The sequence below is a fragment of the Teleopsis dalmanni genome, chromosome 2 (assembly GCF_002237135.1).
Source record: "Teleopsis dalmanni isolate 2A chromosome 2, ASM223713v2, whole genome shotgun sequence".
NCBI classification, from domain to species: Eukaryota; Metazoa; Arthropoda; class Insecta; order Diptera; family Diopsidae; genus Teleopsis; species Teleopsis dalmanni.
Genome location: NC_051847.1, coordinates 221,481,359 through 221,490,430, shown reverse-complemented (window position 1 = coordinate 221,490,430; position 9,072 = coordinate 221,481,359). Strand labels below are relative to the sequence as shown.

General features: G+C 28.5%; 1 protein-coding gene across 1 annotated transcript; it reads left to right on the top strand.

The window, feature by feature from the left end:
• Nucleotides 1-3,100: 3,100 nt before the first annotated feature.
• LOC119676792 lies at nt 3,101-4,309 on the top strand. Its single transcript, XM_038088052.1, has 2 exons — nt 3,101-4,147; nt 4,263-4,309. Exons 1-2 carry the CDS (start codon nt 3,121-3,123, stop codon nt 4,307-4,309), a joined length of 1,074 nt encoding a protein of 357 aa, XP_037943980.1. The 5' UTR covers nt 3,101-3,120.
• The last annotated feature ends 4,763 nt before the right edge of the window (nt 4,310-9,072 follow it).

Sequence of the window (9,072 nt, the reverse complement as noted above, 5' to 3'; positions counted from 1 at the left end):
AAATTATTATGATAGCATGATATCGCCATACGAACTGGTGATATCCTGTGCTGAAGCAGCAGGTAGTATCTAACGATTCACCATGCAATCAGACTAATCGTCGCCGCAGTAGGCCAATACTGATAAAGATATACAGATGAAAATATTGTGTGCTCTTAGGGAATATTGTATAGATTGCACATATATTAAGAAGTAAGAAGTTAACTGGTAATATTTGTACAAAGTTTATTAGAGATATATAATAAAGATTAAAAATATCATTTCATGTACGAAAGAACAGAAAAAAAATATATTATATATATTATAGTCAATTGAGCCGCGATGCTTAGTATTCCTTAAACAATAATAGTAATAGTAATACGACAAGATTTTACGATTATTTTTTATTATTATTTTTTTTAATAAGATTAATAAATAAATCCATGCATGGGTTTTTATGATGGAGATCTAAGGAATTCCTAAGATCACTTATTGGCCATTAATTGAAATTTTAATAAATACCGAAATTCTTAATAAAGAAATACGTATGATATTGCTTTAGATTTTATGACTATGTTCTTAACGATCCATATGGGCCTGTTAGTTCACTGCATAACCATGTAAAATCTGACACTTAGACCCTTAAATAAACACCAAAATACTTTTGAAGGGGAGATCTTACAACTAACTAATGTTACTAAGAAAGTAAATTCTTAGCATATTTAACCTAAGTCGTAAATGTATAATATAATACAATGGCAAACTTATGCTTTATGTGATATGTTTTGTATCTTAGAAGAAAATAAATATTAATCTGACTACTACGGATGAAATATCATTAAACTCGCTATAATTCTTTGAGATTTTGGAAACTATATAGCTTTATAGTATATATCGTAGATAGTCTACATTTATCAAACTGAATATACAAAGTACTTGAAATTGCAACTGTGGATAGAATACTCTATATATGTTTTATGTTTAACTGGAATGTTTGTCTAACTTCTATCTTATAAATATCTGACATATCTCTCTCCTCGTTCAGATAAATATTTATTATCTGTCTTATTAATTAGTAAAAATTAGTAAAAAAAACCAGTGATTGCCCAATCCAAAATAGAGTTACCTCTATTTAAAATTATTACAGTCAGCTAGTGATTTAAAAACTCCTGTGTAGTATCATAAGACCCTATGTCTATGTATCAAAATATTATGTGAGCAAAAAAGATATCTAGTGTTTGTTTTTGTTCATACTGTCTTGCTAGCCCTGACATATATATTCTTCCTTGGACATTATTTATTCAATTTGAGGATTTATCAACTAAATAAATCAATGACAATAAAACATTGTTAAGTGGAATGTCTGCAAAATTATTTATTCCGCATTCAATGCATTTATAACATAACTGTAGAATGTGTATGAGAAGAATTGAAGTCTTAATGAAATCAAAGTTTTGATTTAATTAAAAGTTTTTTATTTTTTTTTGTAAAGTCATGTTATGAAATATAAATAATTATAGAAAAATAAAATTTTTGATTTTAATGAGCATATGTGATGTGTTATAAAATATAATTTAATATCAAATCTTCTAAAACATTAATATACTTCTATTCATATATTATAATCTCATATTTGGAAATTTTAACTATTGTAACTATATATCCCATAAAAACTCGAAAAAAAAATCACATAACTAAATATTCTTCCCAAATTATTTTAACTCATTTTCAAAATTTTGGATTAGTTATTATTTAAAAAAAAAATATTTTATTTTGTATTATATGTGAGTAAATTTATTTTTATATATAGTTCAGATATGTAAAATTAATTGAAATATTTTCAAATTTTATTTAAAAAATCATATTAAGGTAAATTAATTATACTAAGACACATAATACGATTTGTTGAAAAATACGTTTAAATAAAATTCATTCAATTATAAAATTAAAATTTTTAAAACTGAAATATTTATTAGTCAGCAGAAATGATGAAAATATAAAACTTTTACTTAAATCGAAAATATTCATTTAAATTACTCTTCCACAATTAGTCTCTTTTTTAACAAATTAATTGTAAAATATTTTAAACAGCATAAATCCATTGCAATAAAAAATTAAACGAAAAAAAAAACTAATTTTGGATTATACTAAATACAGTCTCGTTACAATGTTCCTACAACACTTTTTCTGGCTTCTGCTTTATAAATGTGAATAGCTTTTAAGTATGACGAACGCCATAATTAGTAAAGGAACCACCATTACAATTTTTATACTGAACGTGTTTGATTGGTTAATAACAAATACCTTAAATCTCACATATTTCATACTCTTCATTTGTAGCAAGTGTAAAGAGGACGGAAGAAACCAGACTGTTGGCTTATTTCTTCTTTTCAGCGCGTAACGTTCCCTTTCAAACAAATTGTAGCTGCCTTCGTCATTTACTCTCATTGCTCTCAGGTTTCTGCTTTTATAGCATTGTTAATCTCTGGTTTTTTATTTTTGTACACATTTAACCACCATCAAACAAGAAACACATATCCAACGAAAAAACATGAAAATCAACTTGTCTAGTTAGCAAGCTCCAATCTAGTTTAGTTGACTGCAAATCGTCGAGTGAAGTGGTTGCTTCAGTCCTGTTGGATTTACAAGCTGTGTTTTTGAGTTTGTCGTACGTCAAATTAACAAGCTTACCAAAAAGAAAAACAAGAAAAAAAAGATGCAATAATAAAAAACTGTAATGAAAGAAACACAAAGAAAAATAAAATAAAGAATTACAAACGTAATGAGCGCCTTTTACGAATAGTGGATTGAAGACTGATTTGTGTTTGATTGATTTCAGTATTTAGTGAACATTTAACGAGTTCAGATGTACGAGTAGCTAATGAAATATAACTAGTGAATTGTGTAATTTTAAAAATATAGTAAACAATTCTATGAAATAATTAAATTAAGTTTATTTGCTTAATAAAATAAAAAAACAAAATAAAAAACATAATTAGCAAAACAGTGATATATTTAATAAATTTATACACACATTCAGCTGTACACTTATAAAAACAAAAATTAATTGAGTACAAATAATTCAAAACTATACTCTCGCAAAAAATTTAATAAACAAAATAATATTTATACATAATATTGATGTTAAAAATGCTTTGTCAACCCACAATGCGTCCAGCAAGTCCAGCTGAATCAGAAATATCCGTCGGTGGTGCACCAAGTCCACTACCACAACATCACCATTTGCAACGTAATAGTGCTTTAGATTTACTACAACATCAACAATTATTGATGCAACAACATGCAGCAGCAGCTGGCCTCATATCGCGCTCAGCCGTCGGAGCTGTCGCAGAAGAATACTTTCAGCCGCTGAAACGCTTGCGCATGTCAGCTGAAGCTGCTGATACTCGTGATCGTACCCCCAGTCCAGTGCAAATTTCAGTGGCAACAACTAACGCAACAACGACAACAGCAGCTGCTAATTGCAAATCTAATATTGAGGGAGTGAAAAGTTTCTCTATTGCAGATATATTGGGTCATGAGAAACGCGGTTCTTCAGCTTCACCGCCACCACCACAAACGCGGACGATGGCAACTACTAGTTTGTTGCAACCTCGTACAGAACCATTAGATGTAGTAAGTGCAGCAGCCGCTGCTGGTGTGCCACATCCTGCCGCAGCTGCTATGTTATTACCTACTGCACAGATTGTGCGACCTTGGGATCATTTACTGGGTCCAATGCCTGTGCGCCCATTCATACCACCCGCACTATTACATTATGAGCAACGTTTAGCTTTGGACTATCATCGTCAACTGCAAGAACATTTTAATGCACAGGCACAAATATTACGCCATATGGGTATGGATATAATACCATCGGAAAGTGGTTCGGAACGCTCTAGTTCAGCAGCTAGTGATTGTTGTTCCCCCGAAATTTTACGTTCTTCAGGAGAATCTGGTGCTCAGACTCGTCATTCACCACATACTGGTAACGAACGTGAACGTTCGGGTAATTCTAATTCTACGAATGGTAACTCAGCTTCAGGAAGTGGTAATAGTTCCAGTAATACTGGCAATTTAAGTTCCAGCAACAACAAAACCAAAGCAAATGGTACACCTCTAGATGCACTATTTCAAATGACAACGAAAGATTTTGATGAATCGCAAGGTAAGTTTGTATTTACTATACATATATTGACAATTTTTATACCAAATAAACTAATTTCAAAAATAATAATTATGAATAGAAAAACTAATATTGTTATTAATCCCTTATATTAAAGCAATTAACAATTTGAGTCTTAGCTTATATCTAAAGACACAGAACTAATCGCCCAACGATTAGTTAGAATAGTTAACATATATCTTAAGACGCAGAACCAATCGTCCAACGATAAGTCAGAATAGTTAACATTTTTTAATTTTTGTTTATTTCTACAACTTATTGTAGATATGAGTAGGTTTTATATCTGTTCTAAAAGTTATAGCTTTAAGTACACTCAGAAAAATATTCTCTAACCACATACTTCCTAAATTAACCTGATAATTTTGTTAAAAAAAATTTTAGTTGATATGTATATATACATATAATATTATATATTTATGCATATAACATGTATATATATAAATATAGTGTATTAATGTCATAAACTGTTACATAGAACAATTTAAAAATCTTTTAAGACTGTGAAAACATTCTATGGTGTGTGCTTTTAAAACTTTAAACTTAACTAAATTTGCAAAATTACTCGTTACATATATAAGAGTATATATAAGTTGTAACAAAAAAACAATTATTCGTTACAAACAGTCATTACAATCACTCATTAAACCAGTACGTTAGTTGCTAACTAAATTAAATTAATTAATGTAGATGCACAATTAATAATTAGTAATGAACTCGTGAACTAAATAACACCTCAACCAAATTAAATTAACAAAAATTATATACCGATTTTAATTATATACCTTGAACTTACTTAACACAGTATTACTTTACAGAATATCATAAACTTAACTAAACGAAGCTGTAAATCAAAAAGTCCCTATAAACCTTGAATCAATTCCGAATGCATTGAAATCAATTAATTTTTTTTAAATACTCGTGTTTTAATTTGTTAACAACTTAATTCAAAGAAAAAAAAACAAATTTAAATAAATAAATTATTTAAAGCATTTATAGAAACAAGTTCAAATAAAATTGGGCAATTTATTGTATTTAAAGAAAAATAGAAATAAAAATTAATACAAATCAAGTAGCGTTTTTCATTAAACTGCTCATTTAAATTAATAAAATTAAATATTTAATTAAAAATAAAAATTCTGTTCCAATTTAAAATGTTGCCAAATAGTTTTAAATTAATTCTCGTCGATTAATAAAAATTGAGAATGAAACAAGTTTCGTGACTATTTCTATTTTATGTGCTCTGTCCCGCACACTACACTAGTAGGTTGGTATATGTGAACAGTGTGAATAGGTAGTAAGCGGGATACTGAAATAGGTATGTTTAAAGTTATGCGCTTATGATTGCAAATTATGCGATATTGCTGAATTGCAAATAAAATATCTATGAAGACCTTAATTTGCTTATTACATGCCTCGACTTTCTAAACATGGAACCAAAGAAACAATGATAATAAATAGAGAAGAAAAAATAGATAATATACAAATGTATTTCTCTGTCATTTTATTACTAATTATTTGCAAAGACAAAAATTAAGTGTGGCCAGGTATCGCTTAACAGAATATTTTCAAAAATATTACGTAAATATGCTTGTATAACTGTGAATAAGTTCGTGCGCCATTTTCTTTTTTGTGCATTCCATAAAGGTTTTTTATCTACATTTAACTGCCTACGGTAACCCACCGTAACCCTTAATGAACTCACTTATTTCAAAGTAATTTTCTTTTCGATGATAATATTGTAATTAGTTTGCTTTTTACGACTAGTTTTTCAATTTTATAGCCGTACGTATTTCCATTTAAAGTGGGCGGTGTATGAATTTTTACTACCAGTACTCTGCCTCAAATTTGACGCCATCGTGGTTAATTGTTACACGCAGTTAATCATTAGAGTTAATGACTTTTTGAATAACACATACCAGCATTTACATTTAACTCTAATGACTAGTTACTAGTCTAATATACGAGTACTTGTTATTTGTAAGTAACGAGTACTAACTCGCTTTAGTTTTTAAAATACTAGGCATGAGAATGAGAGAATTTGGACCCCACTGAATATGATTACTAAGCAAAAATCAGTTATCAAACCACTACTGGGTGGAATTCAAATAACTTGCATAATCACATAATTATACGAATATTAAGTATATTAGAAGTAATTATATTGATATTATTTGACAATTATAATATAATAAGAAACTAAAGTGGTATTAACTAAAGTGGTATTGTTTTCTTTCTTCACTTTTACCTTTACTATATTAATACATATATGTTGAATTAATATTATTTTTAAAATCATGTGGTTAGATGCTACTATCTGGTAAGATAGATTGATTCTGTCTTTTTGAATATAATCTCCCAATGGAAGCAAATATCTATAACCACATTTACTATTAGCCGAGAGAACAATATTGAGATGGAAGTTTATATACCCATCTGAAGTTAGGAAATCTTCAACAATACACATTCTGGTTTTCATCCTAAGACCTTAGTGTCATCTATTCGATAAGGGTCGATTGTTAGCACAATATATTAACCATAGTCGCAGTGCACCGCCGCTAGAATCCATTTTTATTCTAATTTTAACAGATTTTTAATTATATTCCTAAATGGTTTAATATACATATTCAGAAGTTACAGACCAATTCTTTATATAAATTTTTTTTTTTGCTTAAATATTTTAATATTATGTGTTATTTAGATTATGATATATTATATGCAAGTGTTGATCTACAACAGATTTTTATTAACCACCAATGGGTCTGTTGTGTTTCCCAAGGACGCTTGTTATTAGTAAACTTACCTCCACTGCTATATTGTGAAGATATTTTCGGAGACATAGGTATATTTTCTGCTTCTCCATAATAACGAAAGTATCTCTTCTTGGAGGTCTTAAAGTACACAGATAATTTTAAAGAACACAAAATATTGGAAGTCATAAAGCTTACAATAGTAAGAAAGCACTGCTTTACAAAACTTTGTTCCCGATACTTTTTACACTGAATGTATGCCAAATTATTTCTTTGTATTTATTTTTTTTATTCAATATTGGGAAACCTGGCAATTTATATATCGCTTTTATTGAAGAACTCCTTTTTTGTGTTTAAAGTATGACGGAACGGATATCGGCAAATGTTTACTATGTCTCTTGAATTCTTCGAATCAGAACTAAATAATTGATGGAATGAGTTTTTCTTCTGTTAAATACTTTAGATCTTCTAATCTTTATGGAGTTGGTTACAAGATCACTTATATCTCAAACGAAAGATCGCTGTGAATATCAGAATTTTTGAAATATCAAAGAGCTTTGAATATGTTTTTTAAAGTGATGTTTTGAAATTTTTGCGTTTTATCAAGATTGGAGTCACCTAACTAAAAGTGGTACCAACATATAGTCAAAAATAGTTTGATTACTTGCTTCTGTATGGGCATCCGGTCGAAGCTGATTGAAGTTTATGTACAGTATTGCAAGTAAATGATTAATTCTTACTATATCCAATAGAGGAAATAAAAATGAGTATTTGTTCTCCACTGAAATACTTGAACTCTTGATAAAAAATTTGATGCACAAACGGATGATCGCTCTCATTAAAAATTAAATATTTTCAATTTTTAATTGTTTATTAGTTTGTTTTCAACACTGCACTTTTTCTAGTCTTTTTCGTCGTTGATATATAAATATATGCATTTAAATAGGTCCTTCACCTCATATTGGGTTAAATACTATCGATAAAATGGTAATAATATTTTTTAAACATAATTAAATCTTGAGATTATAATATATTTTTTTCAATTCAATAAACTGATAGTTTATATCAGCAAAATGTTAATATATGTAATACATAAAACTGAACTTGTCTCATAATAATTATATGAATTAGAAGATAGGTTTTAATGAATTCAAAAAATTTAAAATTCAATAAAAACTCATCTCCACAAATTATACCCTCACATATCGTAGATGAGTTTCATTATCAAATAACTGCACAAATCAATTAATACCTACCGCACTCACATTTTCCAGTCATACAAACTATTTAAGTTCAAATTATTTTAAATACTTTTTTCAATTTTCCACAAAGTCAACACTAATTCATTTTATTAATATTCCACAAGGGAAATCTCTTTGTCACTAAAGTGACAAAAACATGTTCATGACAAAATTATGTATATTCATTCATATAATTCGATTGTATCTGAAGAGCTCGGCAGTGTGCAACTCTATGCATGCATTTAAACTTACGCATACGTTTATGTAGATATAGATATATATATTTATGTATATATAGTAGAAAAACTATAGTCAACAAAATCGTTTATCAATCATCGAATATTTTCTTGATGTTTTCGATTTTTTATTATTAGTATTATCTACTGCGCTACTCCTCTAGTTCATTTGAGTTTTCGAGTTGCCTCTACTATTGCTCGTCTGGGTGTTGGAAATTTTTACATAAATTTTATTAATTTCGTATCACTCATTCATGAGTTCACACATAATGAAAATGCAATAAAATTTATTGTTTTAGGTAGCAAATGGTGAATTATGCATTCCTCATATGCAGCCATTGTCGTGTTAGTTTTTATTTGATGAAATGATTGCATGTTTAACTAACAGATACATTGACTCTCGAGACCCTACGACTATGTTGGATTTGTCAGCAACACAATTAATTTATGATTTTACAATTATTTTATTGTTTCACGTAGGTCCCCTCGTTTTTAAGAGGATTTAATTACTATTAAGCGGGTGTTGTGTAAAATAATTATTTATATGTTCCCATATTAATAGTGAGTTTAGCATAAAATATTTTAATTTGTATAAACTTGTATTTCCACAACACTATAAATTGTTTATTAGAAACATTTTTGAAAATCGCAAATACCATATTGCTATCATATTTAAATATTTA

Bases quoted from the DNA above. Each gene is read 5' to 3' on its own strand.
- LOC119676792 (XM_038088052.1), top strand. From the start codon at position 3,121: ATGTTAAAAATGCTTTGTCAACCCACAATGCGTCCAGCAAGTCCAGCT. The intron at 4,148-4,262 runs GTAAGTTTGTAT...CTTATATTAAAG, and splicing joins AGATTTTGATGAATCGCAAG to CAATTAACAATTTGAGTCTT.